This window comes from Stegostoma tigrinum, chromosome 31 (genome assembly GCF_030684315.1).
Source record: "Stegostoma tigrinum isolate sSteTig4 chromosome 31, sSteTig4.hap1, whole genome shotgun sequence".
NCBI lineage: Eukaryota > Metazoa > Chordata > Chondrichthyes > Orectolobiformes > Stegostomatidae > Stegostoma > Stegostoma tigrinum.
The window spans coordinates 23470405-23496845 of NC_081384.1; the positions used below are offsets into that span (position 1 = coordinate 23470405).

General features: G+C 40.3%; 1 protein-coding gene across 3 annotated transcripts in view; it reads right to left on the bottom strand.

Moving 5' to 3' along the window:
- The window catches only part of kat7b (K(lysine) acetyltransferase 7b), an 86814-nt gene extending 63701 nt beyond the window's left edge, over nucleotides 1-23113 (bottom strand). For 2 of the 3 annotated variants that reach the window (XM_048560779.2, XM_048560777.2), the window contains exons 1-2: nucleotides 22948-23111; nucleotides 10518-10581 (exon numbers count right to left, since the gene is read on the bottom strand). In XM_048560779.2, the coding sequence (XP_048416736.1) occupies nucleotides 10518-10541 (24 nt within the window). In that variant the 5' untranslated portion in view covers nucleotides 10542-10581; nucleotides 22948-23111. Of the gene's footprint in view, nucleotides 1-10517; nucleotides 10582-22947 lie in introns of all 3 variants that reach the window. The other variant, XM_048560778.2, reaches the window with a different exon arrangement.
- Nucleotides 23114-26441: the final 3328 nt, after the last annotated feature.

Genomic DNA, 26441 nt, shown 5'->3' on the forward strand with positions numbered 1-26441 from the left:
TTTTCAAATAGACCAAAGTTACGATTGAAGCATGAATCTATTTTCCCAAATATTGAAACATATAAAATAACCAGATGGTTAGATAGGGAGAGCCTTTTTCCTAGGATGGTGACGGCGAGCACGAGGGGGCGTAGCTTTAAATTGAGGGGTGAAAGATATAGGACAGATGTCAGAGGTAGTTTCTTTACTCAGAGAGTAGTAAGGGAATGGAACGCTTTGCCTGCAACGGTAGTAGATTTGCCAACTTTAGGTACATTTAAGTCGTCATTGGATTAGCATATGGACGTACATGGAATAGTGTAGGTTAGATGGGCTTGAGATCGATATGACAGGTCGGCACAACATCGAGGGCCAAAGGGCCTGTACTGTGCTGTAATGTTCTATGTTATATTCAAGAAGAATTTCCTATACTCCTACCACTGGGCAAGACCATACCTCTTTAGAGCCTACATTAGGATGACTCAGAAGCTTTTTGTCAACAGACCTAGTGGTAGCCATTTATTACACTGGTTACAATCGGCTTGGTAAACTTCAGTCGTTATGAGTTGAAATTCTTTACCATGATATCAGGTAACTAAGGTGACTGAATACAGTTGACTGAGAAAAGCTCATTCTCCACCACAAAATGGCCACTTCTACGTTTCCTCAAATCAATAGTTATAAAATTACCAATTCTGGTAATATTTCGAGAGAAAAAAAAGCTCAACATAACTTCCTTACCAACACATGCTTCAGCATAATTTCCCAACTGACCAACCGACACATCCCATTTGTAATCAATGCATTGAGTTAGCCATCATACAAACAGCAGGAGAACACACTGGTCCAACTGATGAAAACAGCACAGAAACAGTCAAAACTGTGGTTCCAGGTCCCAATCTGCTTTCAACAAGGATATGGTCAATTGTCATCTGCTGGTAATTAACTGCTTGGAACAATAATACACCCGGGTAAGTGGCAGATTGGCTATGGTATCATGGACCATTCAGTGCTAACAGAACACATGAACAGCAGGAGCATCTTTCAAGAAAGAAAGGAAGGAAAGTACATGAAAACAATTTAAAAATTCTCCTTTCATCGGATTCTGGGAATATTAGGAACCTTGCTAGACTCAACAGCCAAGCAATGTAGAGCAGTAATAAATAATGTTGGAGTGTAGCAGTGATGAATAAAATTGAACTCATAAGCAAAAGTGGAGTACAAGTCAGAAACAGAATGAAAATTTACCATGCGCTAATCAACGCATACATTTATTACTGCATCACATTTCAGTGAATAGAAACAAAGACGACTTTCAAGGTTGGGAAACAGCAAAGGTGAGTTACAAACTTGACCATTAATGTTAGAAATACGAATTATGAGAAACAGTGAAAATAAACTTTGATTTGTAACCGAAGGAAGGTGTCCTATGGGTGAGCTATGGGAGTCTTAACAAAAATACAAAAACTAAGCCTCAAATATTATTTTATTTCAATTATAGTAAAGAGGCTTTATAAAAAGTCCATTTTTAGGACTGATATTGGTAAACTATTCTTCACATATTATGGCTCAAGTATGGTACAGATTTCCATCCAAAATAGCAGAAGGGAAAATCTGAAATTACTTAAAAAATTGAAAATGACAAAAGGCAGACTTTAACATATGACAAAGTACTATGTATCAAGCACAATTTTTTTTTGTAATTTATGTGACTATTTCATAGAGTATAACTGCTGTTCATCTACCAAGAATACAGGGTGGTGGTGGTGGTGGGGTTGTGGTGAGGTGTTTCATTCAGCTACATGAATTGGACTTCTCCTAATTTCCATTATCCAATAAATACTCCGGGAAGAATAGCTGGAACATAGATATGAACTAATTTATACACAAGTGAATATTAAACGGATTTCCGCTCGGTGCTCCAGTTTCCTCCCAAAATCCAATAAATGTGTAGGTCAGATGGATTAGCCATGGGAAATGTGGGGTTTTGAAGATAGGGTGTGGGGTGGGTGGATTGCTCTTTAGTGGATCAGGGTAACTCAATGGGCGGAACGGCCGATATGCATTGTAGGGATTCCAAGACTCTGTGAAATAAGTGCAAGCAACTTTCTTGCACTCAAAACATGAACTCCATTTCTCTTCATTGAAGTATTTAGTAGAGCACATTCAATATTTTTTGTCTGTCTATTTCTCCTCACACAAGCCACAAAAAAGACAAGCATCTTAGAATCACCCAACAGGGAAATATGCAGCAGCAATATAATTCAAGAGATTCCAAATGAAATGAATGAAATAGCGCAACAGCATTAGCAAAAAAAAACACATGAATTGACAGTCAGAGGCAAGGAATATATAGAACACACCGCAAGGTAAAATCAGCAATCAAATGGGAAAACAAAGGCAGGAGCAGAATCTTTCGGAAGAGTTTTCAATACCGATTCTGAAATAAAGTCATTACATTTCATAAAGTTAGCCAAATAAAGTTTTCATTGTGGTTCAGTAATGTCAGAAATAATCAGTTTAAGTTTAATAATGAAGATTGATCATATTTAAAAAGCAATCAGAGCAGGAGTAGGTATTCAGGCCTGCACCACCATTCATTAAAATTGTGGCTTATAGAAGATATTTTCAAATCAACCCGTTCAAAGATGTTCTTATGAACGTCTGATGCAGGTGAAACTTGAATCCAGGTCTCCTTGCTCAGATGTAGGAACACTACCACTTCCCCACAAGGGCCCAGATTGTGTCTGATATAATTATGACCCTAATTAAACTCTCCCCCCATCTCCTTATAATAATTGTCATAATTTAAAGTACACATGATAGAGGTAAAATTAAAGAGTATACCATTTAGGACAAACATGAGAAGCCTTTTCTCTCAGACAGTTGATTGCCCTGGAACTCTCCAGGCACTGGAGGAGGTAAATTAATTGTATATTTTTTAAGGCACGAGTAGAAAAGATTCTTGATGAACAAGGAAGTCAAAGATCAGAGGTAAGCATGAAAGTGGAGGTGACGCCAGATCAGCCTTTATCATACACTGCTGATCCTAATCTACATGTTTGCATATATGATTGATCATCAAAAATCTAACTCAGCTTTGAATATATACAATGGCACGGCCTCCACAGCTCTCAGAGGAAAATTCTGAAGTGTAACAAGCCTTAAAGAAAACGTCCTTATTCTTAAATGGAAACCCTTTATTTTTAAACTACCCCTTGTCCTCAAATCTCCCACAAAGTGAATTGTCCTCCCAGCATCCATCTTAAGTCCCCCCAGAATTTTATGTTTCAACAAGATCACTTCTCATTCTTCTTAACTTCAATGAACTAAGCTGTTCAAACTTTTCTCATCCAGCTAACCCTTTAATTTGAGAAATCAGCCATTAAACATTCTCTGAACTGCTTCTAATGCCATTATTATCCCCCATCATTGTTTCTGACAGTTAGGCCATGAACTTCCAATGGATTGATCACACTTATGATTTGCAAATAGCTTCTACAGGATGGTTGACAAGGACACTCTCCAAACTCTTAACCCATGCAATTAAGGCGACACGGTGGCTCAGTGGTTAGCACTGCAGCCTCACTGTGCCAGGGACCTGGGTTCAATTCCAGCCTCGGGCGACTGTCTGTGCAGAGTTTGCACGTTCTCTTCGTGTCTGCGTGGGTTTCCTCCAGGTGCTCCAGTTTCCTCCCACAGTCCAAAGATGTGCAGGCTAGGTGGATCGGCCATGCTAAATTGCCCGTAGTGTTCAGGGGTGTGTGGGTTATAGGGAGGTGGGTCTGGGTGGGATGCTTCAAGGGGCGGCGTGGACTTGTTGGGCTGTAAGGCCTGTTTCCACACGTAGGGGGAATCTAATCTAAGCATTTTGGAAGGATTGTTATTCTGTCAATCTGTTCACATTATGAATGCAACTAACAAGCCCTAGCATGGGACTTGAACCGGAAGCTTCTGGCAGGGAAATTATAACAAGACATCAAACAAATCCTCTATCATTGCTAACATGTTACTGTTGAACATCATGCAATTGTGCATCACCTTTGACGTGAGAATTTGTTGACTGCCACATTTACTTGTTTCCCATTATCCACACTGTTACTTCTTCAAAAAAGAGTTCTAACAAAATTGGGAAACATAACTTACCTTTCACAAAACCATGCTGGCTCTGCCTGATTGCATGAGTTCCAAACATTTTCCTAACGCCTCCTTAGTAATGGATTCTATCTTAAGTGAGAAAACTACAATCGTACCAAGTAACTGTGATGTAGTCTATGAATGCTCTGTACAGCTGCAGCAACACTTCCTTATTTGTATATTGCATTTCCCTTACAATTAAGCAGTGTCACAGCACCGACTGAGCTGCTTAACAGAGGTAATAATCAGCGCGCAGGTAGAATCATAGAATTCCTACAGTGCGGAAGGAGTCTTTTTGGCCCATTAAATTGGCACCAACCCTTCAAGAAGCATCCCATCCTGACCGAGCTCTTGACCCTATCCCTGTAACTCTGCTAATTCACGGTTAATCCATTTAGACTGCAAATCCCTCGACATCACAGATAAATTTGATGTGGCACGCCTGACCTGCACATCTTCGACTTGACGGGGAAAACTGGAGCATTTAGCAGAAACCCATGCAGACACAGGGAGAATGTGCAAACTCCACACAGACAGTTGCCTGAGCTGGAATCAAACCTGGGTCTGCACCGAGAGGCAACTGTGCTAACTGCTGTGCCATCGTCCTGCCCAAGTGATTTTTTTTTTTTAAATAAAATTTAGCAGCCATCTCTACAGTGACTATCAAGTTCATTATAGCTCCTCCAGTCCCTAATTATTTTCCTCCTTTATTGTATAAATTCAACTAATCGTACAATAGTTTGAAATTCACTAATTTGTGTGTCCAATGAGCAGTTGATTCAATGCATTTTTTAATAAACTTTCAAAAACAAAAGGGTGCTACAGAAGATTGTAGGTCAGCTGAAGTGTGCAAAGAAAATCCGACTATTCACAGGCAGGAGCATATTTTTAGAATAATGAATGCTTACTTTAGCATAGAGCAAAAATATGTTGTACTTATGTTGATTAAAATACTGTTTGATACTAGTCTTCACTTTTTGTTTCACTGCAACTTCTAGGAATGCCACATCAAAAAACACAATTAATGTAAAACATTTCACATTTCTAACAGCATTGTCTATTGCTTCTGTTATAAAGCCATTTTACAGCTTGCAGAAAATATGCTAAGTGGGTGAAGATTAAGAGGCTTATGAAGGCAAGGAAGAAAATCTACTCAGCAAATTGACAAATCATATGAAAAGAAACATCGCTAACACATTGGCTGAACACTTCAGGCAAAAATCACACATTTTCCAATAGATGCAATGTTACAATCCCAAAATGCTATGAAGCAGTTTCCTACAGTACTATTATCTAACTCTTTCTCAATGCCATTGTAAGTCATAATCAGTCAAGGTGAGAATGAATTTGTAAAATATGTTCACTTTTTTGTGCAGCAGAGATGCATTCAAATTCAGTTAAAAAGAGGGAAGGGATAACTTTCAGATAGAAAGGTGAATAATGAAGCATAGAAAATTGCAGTGGGAGTAGACTTTCAAGTCTGCTCCACCATTCACTCTGATCATGTCTGACCATCCAACTCAATAACCTGTTCCCACTTTCCCCCATATTCTTTGATCTCTTTAGCCACGAGTGCTATATCCAATTCCTTGAAATCATAAAATGTTTTGACCTTGACTACTTGGTGGTAGTTACTTACTAGTATCTTGTAATATGATATTAGTTTTTTTTCCCAAAGTGCTTAGCTATTAAAACTTTAGTAATGGACACTAACATTTTCTCCACTAGTGATTTCAGGCAGATTGGTCTATAATTCCTGATTTCTTTTTCTTTCTCTGCCTCCCTTCTTAAAGCATAACATTAGGTACACTCCAATCAGTAGGGACTGTGCCAGAGTTTATAGAATCTTAGAAGATGACCACCAATGCACCTACTTTTTCTAGGGTCACTTTCTTACAAACTCAGGGACGTAGATTAACCGGTCCTACGGATTTATCAGCCTTCAATCCCATCAATCTCCCCAACACTGATCTCCTTCAGTATCTCCCTCTCACTGAACCCAGAGTTCTCCAACATTTTCAGTCTTTTATGTGTGCCCTCCTTTGTGAGCACTGAACCAAAAACATATGTTTTTAATTGGATAGCCATCCCTTTGTATTCCATTATATACTCCCTGGTTTCTGGAAGCAAGAGACATACTTGTCTTCGCTGATCTTTTTCTCTCCACACACTGAATGGAAAGTTTTATGATCAGTTTATGATCCCTGAAAGCTTACACATGTACACCATTTTCCTTTTCTTAAATCAATCCCTTAGTCCTTTGCTGAATTCTAAACTTGTCCCACTCCTCAGCTCTCTTGTTTTACCTGGCTAATTATATGCCTCTTCCTGGTGAGAAATATTGAGAATTGAAGCTAAAACAAATGTGCACATATAGGAACAGAATATCACAGACACAATACAGTGAAGGTGATTGCAATAAAATATATTTATCTGCAATAACCAGGTTCACCAATTTTTTAAAAATTGCAAAAGCCGTGGAAGTCTAAGGAGATTTAGGAACCACATACACAGAAGATGACAAAGCATCAGACAAGCTCAAAAATAGTAAGGTTAATGGAATGTTAGCCTTTATAAGCAGAGGAAGAGAAGATAAAGGGAAAGATGTTTTGCTGCTGCAGCCACTTAATGTATTTGACAACATTTGAAGTGCTATGTATAATTCTGAACAAAACATCTAGAGAGAGAACATTCTGGCCTTGGAACAAGAGTCGAGTACGGCAACCAAAACATTTCCAGGATTCCAAGGGCTAGACTGAGAGAAGAAATTACGTACGCTAAGATTGTATTTCCTGGAACAAATATGATGGAGATTTAAATGAGGATTCTGTAAGGAATTCATGGTGCTAATCTGTGGTAGATACAGCAGAACATTTTCCAACCCAAGACAAGGGTACAAACCATTCAAAGGAGAAATTAGGAAATGATTCTTTATTGACACAGTGATAGAAATGTAGAACCCCATCCACTTAAATTAAATTATAGAATCATAGAATCCCTACATTCTAGATAGAGACCATTCAGCCCATTGAGTTTCAACATCCTCCAAACTGCATACAACCTAGAACCAAGTTATTTTCTGGTAACAGTCAAACCAGGACTAACCAGTAATCCTATATTCTCCTTTGCCTTTGATTTTATAATTTTCCTCTCTAGTACCAACATGATTCAAGTGGAGCTTGTTCCTAATAAGCAGCTCCCTCCTTCCCTAGTACTGGTGCCAATGTCCCATGAATTCAAACCTTCATTTTAAATGTGAGACTGATTGATGTTTGCCAGGAAGAGGCATATAGGAATACATCCAAGGAAAGTAGATGAAGTTAAAATACAGAGCAGCCATGTTCCCATGAGTGACAGAACAAGCTTGAAAAGCTGAAATTCTGCTCCTGTATACTCAGGAATGCGACTGCAGAAAGAGAAGAACACAGGACGGAAAATTATATAAAATGGGATGAGCACTCAAAATAGAAATGTTGGTTGCATCACTCAATACAAAAAATAAGCAAACCAAAAAGGAGGAAAAGAGAAGCATGCAAGGCAGTTTTTTTTCAACAATCAGATAAAATGTAAGTGAGGACAAAGATGAACAAACATGAAGGATTGTGGTGTTCAGCAATGTTTTAACTAAACTGAACTGCATACTTTGCACTCTAGTGAAATCCCAAGATTACGTTCGAAAATAGTCCTCTATTATCCAAAATAATACTATTCACAGTTCAACAACAAAAGCAAGATTTAACTTTTCAAAATATCAAACTCGCATCTTAACAGACAGACTGCCAAACTGCACCTCTATTACTCCACATAAATAATTTGGAAATTGCACTTAGTTATAGCCATCTTTCTCACCTGTTTTATCTCCACCACTTCTTGGTAGAGTTGCAACACCTTTTACTCATTAGCCTATCATGCAGACAACACAGCAGAAGACTCATACAGAGAATAAGACCACAAGACGTAGGAGTGGAAGTAAGGCCATTCGGCCCGTCAAGTCCACTCCACCATTTATTCACGCCCGATGGACATTTCAACTCCACTTCCCTGCACTCTCCCTGTAGCCCTTAATTCCTTGCGAGATCGAGAATTTATCAATCTCCACCTTGAAGGCATTTGACGTCCTGGCCTCCACTGCGCTCCGTGGCAATGAATTCCACAGGCCCACTACACTCTGGCTGAAGAAATGTCTCCTCGTTTCTGTTTTAAATTTACTCCCTCTAATTCTAAGGCTGTGCCCATGGGTCCTAGTCTCCCTTCCTAACGGAAACAACTTCCCAGCGTCCACCCTTTCTAAGCCATACATTATCTTGTAAGTTTCTATTAGATCTCCCCTCAACCTTCTAAAATCTAATGAGTACAATCCCAGGATCCTCAGCCATTCATCATACGTTAAATCTAGCATTCCAGGGATCATCCGTGTGAATCTCCGCTGGACACGCTCCAGCGCCAGAATGAATTACCTCAGGTATGCTTCCAGTAGCTTTATACTTCCCAATACTGTCTCAAACTTGGGCAGCTTGCTGCTTTTCATACAAGGCAATGAGCCCTCTAGTGTTCAGCAATTATTACAGAAAGCCCAAAATAGCACAATCGTATGTATGCCTTTATGCTAAAATACAACATCCTACCAAACCAAAGCTACCAAATTGCTCAAATTCAACAAAAATTCAAGAAATTACAGTTTAATTCTTTTAAGAAAAGGGCAGCTGGCATCATAACAACAAACATTAGACAAACTGGATAGTCTAAAGATAAACAAAGAGGATGCACTTAAACAGTCACTCATTTTGGAAGTTCCCAGGAGAAGAAAGAGTGAAAAAGTAGAGGCTCCAGCCTCAAATTTTCAAATCTTCCTTGGAAAACAATAGCGCTACAAGAGGACCAGAGGTTATACTCCTGTACATATGATGGATAGATCCAATAACTATGTCAGTCAGCCAAATGTCTATTGTGAGAAAATGATTGGGGATCTCAACAAAGCAAAACTGATTAAAGAATAGGTAACAAATTTATTGAAGGCAAATTGTGTCTGCCAAACTTGACCAAGCTTTTTAATGTACTGAAGAGCGTTGCTAAATGTAACGCAGTTCCTGCTGCACACAGGAACTTCCAAATAGCAATCAATAGTTTCACATCACAGATTTGTTAGGGATGCCAAAACAAGATTAAAAGGGCACAAGCAGCACTGATACATAATTCGAAGGGGTAGCAAGCAGAGAGTAATTTTGAGTGGTCATCAGGCTGATGGACATATATAGCAGTGTCCTCAGACACAGAGATCCATATTAATGGTCTAGATAATGGATTTAGAAAGCAAAAATATTGAAGTTTGCAGATGACAAATCTACTCAACGATGACAAAGCTAATAGCAGACTTCAGAACCATACAGATATACTGGTGAGATGTGCAAAACAGATGATATTTGAAAATTACACAAAGAATTGTTAAGAATAGCATTTTAGAAAGTAAATAAATCAGGGACGTCTAAAATAAACCTCGTCATGTAGAACAGGGTGCAGGAACTTTGATACCTAGGTGATCCACATACTCTATTTTTGAGGGTGCTAGGGGAAATTGAGCAGGCCTAAAACTTTTGAGTTGTTTGGAGTGAATCAAGAAGCTAAATTATTCTCCTTTCAGTGATGGTGGTTAAAAGGAGTGATTTAACAGCAAGAAGTACTCAAGGTTATAAAGGATCTTGACGTAGTACATTGTGAGAAATTGATTCCACTGATAAGAAGGTCGATGAATAGATTTAAAATATTTGACAAAAGAAACTAAGGGGAGGAGGCTTTCATTTTATGCCGTTCCAGTATGTAATGCAGTACCCAAACAGATTCCAGAGATAAATTCAATAGCAACTTTAAAAGGTCACTGGATATTTACTTGAAAGAGAAAAACAAAATCAGAGTTGAGGTAAAAAATGATAAGAACAACTAATTGGTTGGCTGGTCTAAGTACAATCAGCCAAATGAATTTAAAAGGATTTTATGAAAATAACTGCAGATGACATACTCAACATTCAAATTTTAAACCAGAAAAAACAGCACAAATAATGCAATCTGGAGTATGTAAAATAATTGAAAACAGATATTTAATAAAACCATGAACAGACTTGAGCCAATAAATTGCATACTGAATTACTAGGCCCGAGCAATGATTTCATTTTAGGCGAACTGATTGACATATTCATAGAAAGAAAATCAACTTCAGTTGAAGTTTTGATTGTATTTTATTCTGTCATGAATACACAATTATTGTTAAAAGTGCTGTAACTTTACGAACGGTCCTATTCCCAAATCACCAGCTGATAAATTTTTAATATAAAATTTAATCCCTTACTACTGCAATATTAAAAGGGTTAAATCTTTCCCAAACATAGAGGTACACACAGTGTTCATACCTGCCTCCTTCGTTCACTGTCCATTTACTCACTAGGCTTCCACTTCACCTTGTTAGGATGCTTCCTGAGGGAACACAATCAGCAGGGTATGACTGCAACAGTGAAAACATGCCCTATTTATTTTTTGGTTCCTATTTTCTGCACGAACACATAAATGACAGGAGGTACTCAGGTATCATTTGACGAAGTTGTGATCAGGAGACATTTTGTTCCAACTAATTACGTGAGGAAGGTTCAAGGATCACAATTTTAATTTCCTGAGTGAAAATATGGTTGGACTTTAGAAATGGCTCATGCCAAAGACTTGGGGTTTCTGGAAGAACCTTCTGGTTTGTGTAAGGACAGCAACTCACCGAACTACTTCAAGTGAGAGTTGGACCTATTTGTACAGCAGAAATCACCTCACAGAAAAGGTGACTGCACAGCATGAGGATCAAAACGATCACTTGGATTAATTTTGATCAGCTAATTGAATTAGAAACATTTCAACACCTCTACCTGTTTCAACATAAACCCATCCCTCTCCTGCAAATGGGCCTAGTTTTGTTTTGATCTCCTTTCACTCCTTATGGTTGTTCATATGTACTCTTCTTCCTGAATCTAAAAGTGCGCCAATATCAATTCTTTATAATTTGTTCCACAAAACAGGAGGTACCCCCAACTACCATAGTTGTCTTAAAATAGGCATATGGCTATAATTGATAGAATCTAATTTTTTGCTGCTCACATTAATAGTAAGGCATACATACCATACATTCTAAAACTAGGAAACATTTCCAAATAATTGTATATTTGGAGACAAATTTAACTAGACATCTAAACCTAGAGGAAAGTGCAATTTTCTCAATAGTGTTTTCTGCACTGTCTTGTTCGATATGTTGTGCACAAAACTTCATTTTGCAACTGATAATTTACACCTATCAATCGCAGTATATATGTTTAAAAAGTAGCATTTCAATTCGGATGCCTGCCAGCAATTACAAGCTACTTCAGACAGCAAAATCTGCTCATAATAGGAGTAGCTTACAATTGCATAAAAACTAGTCATCCTCAATTTTCAAGTAAATGGCACAGCTCTTGCTTAACAAACATCTTGTTTATCACTCAAATATTTTACCATCAGGAGCTGAACAATGGTATTTCAGTTGAAAGAAATGGAGTTCAGAAGTGGACTGCAGTTCTGACACAAATTTAAAAGGTTATACCATGCATGTTGGAACAAAACAAAAAGTCAATAAAGACAAGAGATGAATAGATATCCTTAATAATGTGGTCTACCCTAAAAACAGAAAACAAACCTGAATATAGGGAGTTATAGCCCAGGCCTTCTGCAACATATTTTAAAATTTCTGTTCCATCAATTATGCTGCCACCCTGGCCCTGCCCAACTACCCAGTTTAGAATTATTTATGTTAAAATACTGCAAGCATCAGGCAACCCATATATTTGTAATATACACTACAAAACATAAATGAGATCCCACAGGGCAACAGAAATAAACCATTGAAGCTATTCCATCCACATAGTTGGAGTCCATAAAGCAGCAGTGTGGGGTAAAAGAGTCAAATAATCAAAGAGGTGTTTGATTCTTAAATTTATGTTATTAACATGCTAGAATTATTTCTATATGAGAGTGAGAGAGACTGTGATATTTCGGAAATGATGAAAGGTGTAGTAAAATTAATAATGTTTGCTGCTGTGGGAAGGTTTAGCAACGTGCGGACAAATATTTAAGCCTGGTTGTGTTACTTTTCAGCATGATACATCCTCCTCTTGATTATATCACAGTGACCTTTAAATTTGCTCCCTTCTTGTAACACAATACAAAACCACTCGCTAAGATTAAACACTAGCCCTATCAATTAAGTTACAAATTTATGTTCACAAGTTCACAAATAGAAATTAAAGGAACGGAACACAATAAAAAAGGTCTAGGATGTGATTGTTAAAACTGATTACTTTTGTAGTTTGGATATCCTTACATTACAACACCATTTGAACCTAAAAGAACACTAGTCATCGCAAACAGTGCTTAAAATGATAAATACCACATTTCAACCTCCTTTAAATCAATGGGGCATTATTTATAACCTTTGAGCATGATCTTGTATTACAGACATCCTTAATTAAATCAGTGTGCAGATATAATAATGAATTCAAATTATTGCAAAACTGCATTTAAACAGCAAAGTCTTTTGTATCATTTATGAACAAAGGATGGTTGCAAATGTTGTAACATGAGGTTAGTTTTATGGTAGCTCACGTTCCACTTATGTCGGCAGCCTTTAGCACAATGGTAGCAAAGGCATTGTTTAAAAACCACTTTACTGCCTGACTTCAGAAGAGATGAAAAAAAATTCGTAAGTCAGCTTTACAATGTCTTACATTAGTTTCATTGGAGATATATTATATTATCATCTTCCTACTCAGATAAAATATAGCAAAGGATGCAATATACTGTAAAACTCATGTTACCCCAGTTAATTGCATAAGCAACTGTAAACAAATGCAATGCAAATATTTTTAGTCTATATTGTTTCACATTTTTCCTCCCCAAATGTGAGATTTCTAGGAGCTCAATTGGAACAATAACTTTTTAAAAAACCATTGTTTTTGTTGGGATATCATTCTGTAAATACAATTTAAACTTCTACTCACAGATACAAAACAGTACAGCAAATAGAGGATACACACTCATATTGGAAATACCATGTCAGCTGGACTAAGTGTTTTTAGACAGGCAAAGGGAAGGATATGGTTTTGTGCTATTCTTATCAGACTAGTAATCTGGGGGCCCAGGTGAATGTGTTCATGTTACAGCAGCAACTGGTGAAATTTTGAATTCAATTAGCCAATCCGAAATATACAGATAGCTTCAGAGATGGCAAACATAACAACAACCTATGATTGTAGTGTGAAAATCCATTATTTATCTGGCATCATCAACTGCCCTCTGAAACGTTCAAGGGCGTATTGGGACGAGCAACATGCCTTGCCTGTGATACCCACATTCAAGTAAGGGAAAATAATTCCTAATCGCTCTCTTTGCTTCTAATATTACTTGCATGAGTTGTTCTTACTTTCATGTCTCTCCACACAGACCCATCGTCTTACATAATACCTCTTTCTTTCAAACAAAACCCACTCCAAATCAAAGTATACCGAACTTAAACATTACACTTTTACTTCAAAACTTTAAACTCTATGCTAAATCAATCATTATTCTATTTTTATATAAGTCACTTCATTCTTCCCACATCCTAAAATATTCCTCTCATATACCAAGATCATTGCCATAATTCATCATAAACACTGTTTGACGTATTTGGTTACGCTAATACAAACATCTTCAAAACTGGTTGTCACTTGAATACTGTTTACTTCAAGTTTCTGCCATAAAAACTGACAGTCAAACTGTGAACACTACATTGCAAAAATTACATTTTCAATTCAAATGAACATAGAAATATCTAAAATCGCACACAAATAGAATTTATAACTGAGTCCAGATTATTTAGGGAAGCTGCTTGACACAGGACAGTCAATTTACTTTGTCTTCTTGAACTATATGAACACACATTTGTCAACTGTTTGCTTCGTACCTTTATTTCATTTGTAAATACAACAGTTGTGTTAATCAGTACATTGTGATCAGTTTAAAATGCCACTATTTTCCAAAATCATTGAAAGCACTGAACAAGAACAGGGATGACACCTTTATTTGCAGTAAAGTGCCTATTGTGATAGTTAACACTGCTCTCTAAGAGCAAACTGAGTATAGAGACAGTTTCCAGATTATGATTAATTTCACTTTGCACAGCAAAAAACGTGAGAGAAACAAGTTTTATTAAAGACTTAAAATTTCAACAGATAAGAACACTACTCATAAAAAAAATGGAGACCACTTTTTATAGGTTGGTTTATTTTTAACAATCTATAAATTACTTTGTAACAACATACTTAGATTATCACTATTTGCAGACATTCTTCAGCTTTTCCTTTACTATAAATGACTCTACGCAGCAATTATACGCAGCTTCTACTCTCAAAACAAAACTATGCATATAAACCATTTGTCCTTGTAGAATATGGACCAGCAACCTTGAGCTTCGAATGTAATCTGATGCCTAGCAATCATTGCTGAATAATGATAATGCAAAACATATGCTTGGATCTCCTGATTACTCTCAATCTTCCTTATACAAATAAATACAGGTGCTATGCAACAAGAATTGGTATCCCAGCAATGTAAATGTTACCATGGTAATGCAGACGCTATATGCAGGGAAGGTTTTCCTTCTATTTAAGAGTCATTTATGCAGTCTTATCATTTACAGACAATTCAAAGTGCTTGTGCTGCAGTCATCAAGTAGCAAAAAAAAAGCAGACAGCCTGTTTCTCTGGAATTTTAAAAATGTACACCTTTATTTGCAGTAAAGTGCCTATAAAGTGAGAAAAAGAGTCAGTCACAATTTGTCTCCCACATTTGTAAAATAAATTGTTTAAAGAGGATCTTAAGAACAAGTTTTAAAATTGGAAGGAAAATGGCACCATGGAAATCACAATGTTAATAAAAGTTTCAGGTAGCAGAGGATGATTGAATGAAACGGTAGTTGTCTGTGGTGGAGTACGTGGGCAATGGAAGTAAAACTGAAGGACTAAACAAAGTGCGTACAGTTGAATGACTATAGGAATAAATGATATGGAGAAGACAACACATGGAGGATTTGAAAATGAGCATGAGCATCTTAAACCTAATTATCAAGAACATGGGAGCAATGGAGTTTGTCAGGGACAGGGCTAAAAGAGATGAAGGCTTCATGAAGTTGAAAATTTTAAGTAAAGGTTTGGATGATTGGTTTACGAACAATTTCTGGGGAGGGATCCAACAGAGAGAAAACTGGAAAATTCCAAATGCATGCCGGTAAAAGCATTCATTAGGGTTTCAGTAGCAGATTAGGCTTGTTTACTCCTCCTTTTTCGATGTTGCAGATATGAAAGAACAATGCAAGTGGAAGTTGTGCTCAGGTCAAACAGTACATTGACATTTTCCCTTCGTGAAGCTGTGAAAGATAATAACCCAGAGATGAATGACACTTATCTATGAGATTCAGAAAGCCAAAATTAACAACTGTGAGCCAAAAAAATGTCAGAGTAAATCAAGCTGTACAAATCACACGGCGGGGGGGTGGGGGTGGAAATTGTCAATTTTGCTTCGAATTTCCATCCTTCTCTCAGCCTCACCTGATCCATCTGACTCCTCTCTTTCCTTCCTTGACATCTGTTTCAAATTTCTGGGGATAGGCTGATCACCAATACCCATTACAGGACCATTCCCTCCACGTAACCCTAACCCACACCTCCTCCATTCCCCCGACACCTTTCCATGCAATTCCAGAAACTGTAACATCTACCCGTTTACATCCTCCCTCCCACTTTCCAAGGCTCCAGCTAAGTCTGCCAGGTTAAGCAACAATTTATCTGCACTCTAGTCAGTTTAGTCTACTGTACACACTGTTCATAACGTGATCTCCTCCACACTTGGGGGGGGGGCCATAATACAGACTGGACAACTGCTTTGCAAAACACCTACATTCTGTCTGCAAGAATTACTCCAAGCTTTGTATTCAACTTGCCACCTTTTTTGTCTCAGGCCTGTTGCAATGCTACAGCAAAGTTCAAAGTTCAGCGCAAGCTGGAAGAACAGCATCTTAAATCAAGCTCTATCATTTTAGGACCTAAACACCTTCTTCCATATATTTTACCCATCCCCACACCTAAGCCCTTATCATCAAATGGGCAATTTTCAGCACAGCTAACCCACTTTCACTAACTATGATTGTCATTCGTAGGCTTCTTTCTTCACTGGCTCACCATTATCCATCCCATTGTCTGCCTGTCTTTCTCTCCCTCTGGGGTCAATCTCCACCTATCACTTACTCCTTTACCTGCACCAACCCCCCTTTCTTCCCAAGCTCCGATCTTTAGCATAAATGCCTACTTTTCCAAGCTATCAGTTCAGAAGGTGGTCATTGGACCCAAAACATAACTCTGCTTTGTCTCCACAGATGCTGCCAGCAATCAACAGGGAGTGTTCAGTGGAGTGCTAAGTAGTTCTGGCACTACTCTAATTCCATTTTATAGCAATAACTTGGCCACTCAGTGCAAACTGATCAGAACTATAGATAAAATAAAATTATAAAAGGCTGCTGTGAAGAAGCTGCTCAGTAAATATAAGATAAAATAAGCATTTGCTGCACATCCCTAACCGCCCTTGAAACAATTAACTTCCATTTAAAATGACCAGACAGGCCAGCAGCCAACCACAGTGCTGTGGATCTAGAAACACAAGTATGCCAGATCACCTCAGGTGAGCAGAATCCTTCCTTCAAGGACATTTAAGAATATTAACGAACCAGAATAGTTTCTATTCACCATTCCTGACACAAGCATTCAATTATGGATTTTATGAATTGATTTTAAATTTCACCAGCTGCAACGGTAAAAGCATTAGCCTGGGTTTGTGGAATGCTATTCCAACGACATTACCTCTATACTCTCCTCCTGATACAATGGGTAACATCTCTGCTACTGGCAGGCAGCCCTGGATGCGATTGCCAATTAATGGTCAAGGGTAATGCACATATAACATGGCTAAACAGGGAGTTTTAACCTGTAAATGCTTCCAGTTTACACCAATGCCAGGCTGTTAGAATGGGAGATATTCCTGGCCAGTAATGTGATGGAAGTAAATTGAGCTTCTACCACCATGATCAATAGCTCCAGACTACAGATTGCAGTTAAAATAATAAACTGCCACAGCAACTCAGACACTTTGGGCGCAGGCAGCTCAGTTGATTGAACAGTCAATGTGGATCAGACTGGTGCCAACGGCATGAGGTTGATTAAGGATTTACTTCCTTGTACTCTTCATGGTGGAAAGTGTGACAGTAGGTCTGATACTTTTATTTTTCTAGAGTTCTCTGCCTGAAAGTATCTTCTGGCATCACGCTTGTATTTAACCTTTATTGGAAAGTTATTGTCAGTGCATCTGCATTTCCTCCCTTACTTCCCTCCAAGCGAAGGTTGCTTCAGAGTACTGCGCAACCTCGGCAGACAGGCCGAGGAGTGGCAGACGGAGTTTAATCTAGGTAAATCTGAGGTGCTACATTTTGGTCGGGCAAACCAGGACAGGACTTACATACTTAATGGTAGAGTCCTGGGGGGTGTTGCCAAACAAAGAGATCTTGAAATGCAGGTTCATAGTTCCTTGGAAGTGGAGTTGCAGGTAGATAGGAGAGTGAAGAAGGTGTTACGTATGTTTAACTTTAGTCAGCGCACTGAGTCTTGGAGTTGGGAGGTTATGTTATGGCTGTACAGGACAATGATTAGGCCACTTTTGGAATACTGTGTTCACGTCTGGCTCTTGCTGTAGGAAAGATGTTAAATTTGAAAGGGTGCAGAAAAAATTCACAAGAATGTTGCCAGGGTGGGAGGGTTTGAGCTATAGGGAGTGGCTGAATTGGCTGGGGCTACTTTTGGTGGAGCATCAGAAGCTGAAGGATGACCTTATAATAGTTTATAAATTCATGAGTGGCATGGATAGGGTGAACAACCAAAGTCTTTCCCCAAGGGTAGGGGAGTCCAAAACTATACGACACAGGTTTAAGCTGAGAGGGAAAAGATTTAAAAGGCACCAAAGGGGGCAACCTTTTCACACAGAGGGTGGTGTATGTATGAAATGAACTGCCAGTGGAAGTGGTGAAGATTGGTACAGTTACAACATTTAAAAGGCATCAAGATGGGTATATGAACAGGAAGGGGTTAGAGCGATATGGGCCAAATGTTGGCAAAAGAGACTAGATTATTTTAAGATATGTGGTCAGCACAGACTGAAGGGTTTGTTTCTATGCTTTAAATCGCTATGACTATGTCCTTAGATGCGTCTCATCCAGTCCTGACCACATGGACAAGTATAAAATAATGTACAAAGACACAATCTTCATAGTCAACTAGCTAAAGACAAGAGGGGAACAAAATCCATGAGTCACAACAGCCTAAAGTTTCTGCTAGATTTCACAGAGAAAACGTACAATATAGAGCCAACATAGGCCCTTTGACTGTGAGCCTGCTCCATTATTCAATGTGAGATGCGAATATCCAACCCAGCTATTTCTTCACACTTGCACTCCATATTCTTTGATCCCTTCAGTCCTAAGAGCTTTATCCACATCTTTCCCGAAAGTCTTCAAAGATTTAACCTCAAGTTTCCTGTGATAGACTCACCATTCTCTAGGTGAAGAAATTCACAGAAACAGAAAATAGGAACAGGTGTAGGCTATTCTGTCTTTTGAGCTTGCCCCACCATTCGTTAAGATATGACTGATCATCTAACTCAACTGCCTTACCACTTTCCCCATGTATCTTTTGATCTCTTTTTTGCCCCAAGGACTATATCCAATTCCTTCTTGAAATCATACCACGTTTTGGGCTCAACTGTTTTTATGGGGTAGCAAATTCATTGGACTCGCTACTCTGAGCGAAAAAATTTCTCATCTCAATCTTAAATGGTTTACCCAGTATCCTTAGAAATATGGCCCCTTGTTATGGACTCCCATCAACAGCAAAATTGCACACTATACTCCAAATGCCGTTTTACCAACGCCCTGTACAGTTGCAGCAAGACATCCCTTCACCTGTACTCAAATCCTCTCTGAAAGCCAACATACCATTTGCTGCCTTCACCACTTGCTGCAGTTGTATGCTTACTTTCAGCAATTGGTCTAAGAGGGCACCCAAGTTTTGTTCCACCCCTCACTTTCCCTATAATGTTCTGCCATTTATTTACACACTTACTTAATTTTTCCAAATCACACTTTAGTACTTTTGGATTTTCATCACAGCATACTGTCCCACCCAACTTTGTGTTAGCTGCAAGCCTTGGAGAAATGACATGCAATTCCCTCATCTAAACCATTAATGGACATTGGGAATAGCTGGGGACAAAGCACTGATCCATGCACTACCCCACTTGTAACTGCCCACCTCTAGGAAAAAGACCAGTTTATTCCTACTTAGTTCACTTAAATGGATTGAGAACTGGTTGGTAGACAGGAAACAATCTCTAAGTCCATGCACTTCAACTGCATGTTTATGTGGGATCTTCTCAAAAGCCTACTGAAACTCCAAGCTTTGAAATTTTTTAAAAGCTATTTGTCAGAAATCAGACAACAGTACAAATATTCAAGGAACGTTAGGAGCAAATCATTTCCTGTTTATGTAGTCAAAAGAAAAATAACATGACAAACTAGTGCAGATTATCAAAGTAGGAATAACAATACTGGTATCTACCCAACATTGATAATAGCCCACGTATGAACTATATACAAAAAGTAGGATAAATGCAAACTGGTTAATTACTGCCCAATCAGTCTGCTGTTGCTTATCAGCAGTGATGGTAGGGGTCAGCAGCAGGGCTGACAAACAACACTCGATTAGCAACAACCTGCTCATTTGGGATCCATCGGGGCCACTCAGCTCCTGACCTCATTATAGTCTTGGCTCAAACATGGATAAAGGAGATGAGTTCCAGAGGTGAGGTGAGGTAAGAGTGACAGCCCTTGACATCAAGGCCATGTCCGACAGTGTGTTAAACTAAGGAGCCATATCAAAACTAATATCAACGACAATCAGAGGCAACTTGCCACTAGTCTGAGTCATTGTCACCAAAAAGAAATATAGCTGTCATTGTTGGAGGTCAGTCATTTCAGCTCAAGGGCATCATTGCAGGACTTGCAGGGTAGATTTTTTTAATTAACTTGATCAGACATCTTATGACACACCTCCAGAGCAAGTGGGACTTATACCCAGGTCTCAGGCCCAGAATTAGGGACACCAGTTCGACAGCTCAAGAAGCCTGAAGTTTCTTAGCATAGTGTTCTAGGTCCAATCATCTTCAACTGCTTCGTTAAGAACCTTCCTCCCAATATGAAATCAGACACAGATGTTTACTCAAGATTAAATAATGTTCAGCAACATATACGTGATACCTCACACACTGAAGAAGTTCTTGCCCAAATACAGCAAGTTCAGAAATCAAACGACAGCAGATTATAGACCAAGGTTAAGGTTTTACAACGTTGCCTTCACCTGATAATAATCTGGTGGCATCTGATTTCTGACCTTGTTCACCCCGGTCAAATACTGGCACCTCCAGATCAAATTCAGCAAGATCTGGGTGATATCCAGGCTTGGGATGATAAGTGAGAAGTAGCATTCATGTCAAACTAATGCTAGGAAATGAACATCTCATTGACAGAATCTAACCATCAATGAATTCCCTACTAGCATCATCCTGGGGTAAGCACTCACTGAAAACTGAACCAGTCACACAAATATTGTGGCTGTTAGAGCAGATCAGATGCTAGGGATCTTGCAGCGAATAGCTTACTTAAGTTTCCTCAAAGACCGTTTATCATCTACAAAGCACAAGTCAGGAGTATATTGAAATACTCTTAGCTTGCCTGGATAAGTACAGATCCAACACCACCCAATATGTTTGACACCATCCAAGAATTAGAAGCCAACCTGATTGGCACCATATCCGTAAATATTCACTCCCTCTACCACAGACGCACAGCACTACACAGAATCTCCTGCAAAAGTTCACCAGGTCTCCATAGACAGCTCCTTCCAAACCCAAGATCGTTATCATCTAGATGTGCAAGGGCAGCAGGTACCTGGGAGCACCAATATCTGCAACTTGCCCTCCAACTTACCTTCCGCCATGTCTTGGAACAATTTTGCCATTCATTCAGTGGCATTGGGTCAAAGTACATCAGCAAATGGACTGCTGTGGTTCAAGAAGGCAGCTAACCTTTTCGATTGCACTTAGGAATGAACGATAAATGCTGGCCCAGCCAATCAACCTTACACCCACAGAATCACTTTTATCTAACAAGAATTGCACCAGTTACTGTGGCAGCCTGATAATTCTAGTGTCATTTCAGAACCATTTTAACTCCAACGAAGACTGCTATTAGATAAATTACAAATTGGCAACATATCAAGCAGCACGATCCATGCCAAACACGTGAATGCAACACCGTTAATCACCTGCAGTACTGAGGAAGTGCTGTTGTTTGGATACAACAGTAAATGCTCCATCAACTCTAACAAAGAACAAGGGATTATCCCCAGCATCCTGGCCAATACTATCCCTCAAACAACATCGCAGAAAATAAATGAACTATTCTGCTATTCGTGACGGCTTGCTGAGCTCACACTTGGGTGTTTCTTAGTGATTGCATTTCAAAAGTAGTTCAACGGCTGTACATATTTGGGAACCTCCGGAGGCTGTGAAAGACACTCTTTATTTTCACTTTACAACTGAAGAACCAAATTGTCAAAGGAAGGCGCATCAAGGGAAAGGCTCACAGTAATCATACAGTACTGACAGCAATCAGAAATATGAAGAAAACCTACTGTATTGAATTAATTAAATTAACCTAAGCACTGGCTTCTCCTTTACCACTGTCATTTATTACTGGGTCCCAGTACAGACAGCAATGGTTCAAACTAAACAGAAGTTGCTGGAAAAGATCAGCTGGTCTGGCAGCATCTGAGAAGGAAAAAAAAGTTAACGTTTCGGGCCCAGTCAGTCTTCCTCAGAATTTTAACTTTTTTTTCCCTTCATAGATGCTGCCAGACCTGCTTAGCCTTTCCAGCAACTTTGTTTTTGTTCCTGATTTACAGCATCCTCAGTTCTTTTGGTTCTTATTTAGCAATAGATTAAAGCGCGCTGTATTAGGTTATGTTGGTAGCAGACAACAAATTCTAACTGTGCGACAATGCTGATCGCTTATCACTAGTCAGTCAACCGAACTGTAACTACGTTCGGTGGCGTGGTGTGGTGCCTTGTCTTGTTTCGGCTGACCCAGCCCCCCACTGCCCAGAAGCAGCTGCCACTGTTGCTTTTGCACAAACCGCTTCCACCCTCCAACAGACCCGGGGGCGGGGCGGCGACTATCCGCCAGCCAATCATATGGCGGGAACGCCGGCATAGCCTTGATTGACAGAGGTCGCTGCCAATAGAATGAGCGAGGGGCGGGTCCGCGCGCGCCACTGGGACCTTGGCAGGCCCGGCGCCAAGCAGCGGTTTCTCGTATTTTCCATGGGGCCGGCAGGAAACGAGAGAAGCTCCGTCCCATCCCGTCTCCTCTCTCCCCTTCCCTTAAAATGGCATGTCCGGCCCGTCAAGGGGTGAGTCAGACCTTGAGCCTTCCCTCTCCCTGAGATTCCGGCAGAAAAACAAGTCACCGGGGAGGAGGAGGATGGAGAATGGTGGCGGCGAGAGGATTACAATAAATCCTGCCACCCAGGGAATGGAGGGTGAGATTGTAATTCAGCCGCGGCCTACAGGAACGCTCACCTTTCTCCGCGGCATCCTGCTCCCCTTACACCTCAGTAAGCCACTACTCGCTGTCCCCAGGACCGACTCCGCTTCTTCACAAAAAAATACAATCCCGAACCACTCGCGCCGTTGGCCGTTGTTGTTTTCCGCCACTTCCGGTCCGAGCGGAAGGTAATAGCAGTGGTGTTCCGGCTGCTCCGCGCTTTCAGTTCCTCTTGGTGGGACGGGGCCGGGGGACCGGAGCGGAGTGTGCACCAAATTAGCTGGCCGAGGCTGGAAGCTCTCATTAGCACTAAGGCAGCACCGGTAGAGACAAACAGCAATGTTCACGCTTCTGGCCGATGGTCTTTTAACGTGCGTGCGTGGGTGGGCGGGTGTTTTATTGTCAAGCGGGTGCTGAGGCAGATATTTCTCAAACTTGGTTCAGAGAAAGTAGGAACTGCAGATGCTGGAGAATCTGAGGTAACAAGATGTAGAGCTGGATGAACGCGGCAGGCCAAGCAGCAGAGGAGCCGGAAAGCTGATGTTTCGGTTCTGGACTTTTCTCCAGAAGGGTTTCATCTTGTTATGTCTATTTCTCAAACTTTCCTCGATCTTCGTCGGGATGGTTCAGAGAAGCGGGGTTAGAAACGGAGCTGCAAATTAGAATAATCCTCCTGAAGAGAAGTCATACCAGACTCAAAACATTAACTCTGTTTCTGTCTCCACAGATGCTGCCAGACTTGTTGAGTGTTTCCAGCAACTTCTGTTCTTATTTCAAATTTCCATCATCTGCAACTCTGTTTTATTTTGTTGTTTCCCTGTGCCCAAGTGGACATCCATGTTTAGCCTACTTTATACATACATAGACATGGTAGTTCAGAAATTAAAACTGCAAATGCTGAAAAAACTCTGTCTTCCGGCAGCAGCAGAGGGTCAAGTAAAGTCAATGTTTTAGTTTGATAATCCTTCAGAATTCTGGCATCCACTGTATTATCTACAGATGCAGGAGACCATCTGTAATTTTATCATCTTAATGGGTAAGATTAAGCAAAAATTTAACTCACTTTTTGTAGGAATTAGAAATAATTCAGTCCTAGGACTCGATGGACAATCTCAGTACTATACTGGTGAGAATTAAGGGGAAATCAGTGTTGAATTTGGCATTGTGTGCCTTCTATTTGATAGAGTATGTTTCTATTTAGCTTCCTTTAAATCATCTTAAATTCAGACAGCCCAAATAATAATGACTGAGAATCTATTCTACCTTTTGGAGTCTTGGAAAGCTGTAGCACTGTTTTCCCAACAATACTTTCAACAAATGTGACCATCAGATCATTGTTGCGAATAGCACATTGATGTGACTTCAGACTTCCATCAGCTGATGGCAAGTTGTCAATCAGAAGGTCTCTGAGCCAGTCTCACACCTTTGACACTTCCCAACCTGAACTCATGTAAAACTGTTGCTCTTTTCCTAACTTGCATCCAGACCGTATGTATGAGTCCTGTACTCATTGCTTATCTGTAAGTAAATGTAGGCCAAACACCTTAAATTTAAAATTCTGGTCTTTGTTTTAATTCTTCCTTGGCTCTGTCTCTCACTGTCACCTTCTCAAATTCTGTTCACGTGTTCTGCATACTCAGATTTTAATTACTGTCACTGGTGGTCATGCTTTCAGCTTCCTGGGCCCCGGCCACTGGAACCTCCGTACCTCTGTCTTCCTTACAAATGTTCCGAAAAATGAAATGTCTTTGGGTCACATGTCCTGATAGGTAGCTCTATGTCAAATTTTGTTTGTTGGCACTCCTATGAAGTGTCTTGAGATGTTTTACTGGATTAGGGACACTATATAAATATAAATTGTTTTTCTTGTACGGTAGTAGCAGCAAAAATGTATGATTATTTAATAGGTGATAAATTAAGATAGGTTGGCTATTTGCCTGTTTATCTTCTAACCTTGGAGAAAAGACTGAAATAACTATGGTCTGTAGCTGTGAGACTGGAAAAGCACAGCAGGTAAGACAGCATCCGAGGAACTGATAATTGAACATTTCAGGCCAAACTTTTAGTTATACCTGCTGCTTGGATGCTCTCTGACCTGCTATGCTTTTTCAGATTTACACCTATAAACTCTGGCTTCTGGCAACTGCAGTCCTTATTTGTCTCCAAGTCACTGAAATAATCCTAATCTTAGGAAGATAGAATATTTTCATAGTATCTTTGCCTTTGCAAGATTGCAATCCCCTTGGGTTTGGGCCCTTATTTGTTGTGTGCAGTTTATTCTTCGAAAAAAACCTTTCGTCGTTACACATAGGTCCTAAAAAAGAATACAAAACTTGAAAGTCTCATTTCAAATTGACATAATAAATTAGATTTTGAATGCCTCCTGCTGGCCTTTTAAGATAACAATCTTTTTGAACGTAGTATCAGAGATAATGGGAACTGCAGATGCTGGAGATTCCAAGATAATAAAATGTGAGGCTGGATGAACACAGCAGGCCAAGCAGCATCTCAGGAGCACAAAAGCTGACGTTTCGGGCCTAGACCCTTCATCAGAGAGGGGGATGGGGGGAGGGAACTGGAATAAATAGGGAGAGAGGGGGAGGCGGACCGAAGATGGAGAGTAAAGAAGATAGGTGGAGAAGGTGTGGGTGGGGAGGTAGGGAGGGGATAGGTCAGTCCAGGGAAGACGGACAGGTCAAGGAGGTGGGATGAGGTTAGTAGGTAGCTGGGGGTGCGGCTTGGGGTGGGAGGAAGGGATGGGTGAGAGGAAGAACCGGTTAGGTAGGCAGAGACAGGTTGGACTGGTTTTGGGATGCAGTGGGTGGGGGGGAAGAGCTGGGCTGGTTGTGTGGTGCAGTGGGGGGAGGGGATGAACTGGGCTGGTTTAGGGATGCAGTGGGGGAAGGGGAGATTTTGAAACTGGTGAAGTCCACATTGATACCATATGGCTGCAGGGTTCCCAGGCGGCCTCCTACCCTCCCTCGACCTCTTCATCTCCAACTGCCGTCGAGACATTAACCGCCTCAACCTCTCCACCCCTCTCACCCACTCCAACCTCTCCCCCGCAGAACGGGCAGCCCTCCGCTCCAACCCCAACCTCACCATCAAACCCGCAGACAAGGGTGGCGCAGTGGTAGTATGGCGTACTGACCTCTACATCGCCGAGGCCAGACGCCAACTCTCCGACACCACCTCCTACCGCCTCCTCGATCATGACCCCACACCCGAGCACCAAACCATCATCTCCAACACCATTCATGACCTCATCACCTCAGGGGACCTCCCACCCACAGCCTCCAACCTCATTGTTCCCCAACCCCGCACGGCCCGTTTCTATCTCCTTCCCAAAATCCACAAACCTGCCTGCCCTGGTCGACCCATCGTCTCAGCCTGCTCCTGCCCCACCGAACTCATCTCCACCTATCTGGACTCCATTTTCTCCCCTTTGGTCCAGGAACTCCCCACCTATGTCCGTGACACCACCCACGCCCTCCACCTCCTCCAGAACTTCCAATTCCCTGGCCCCCAA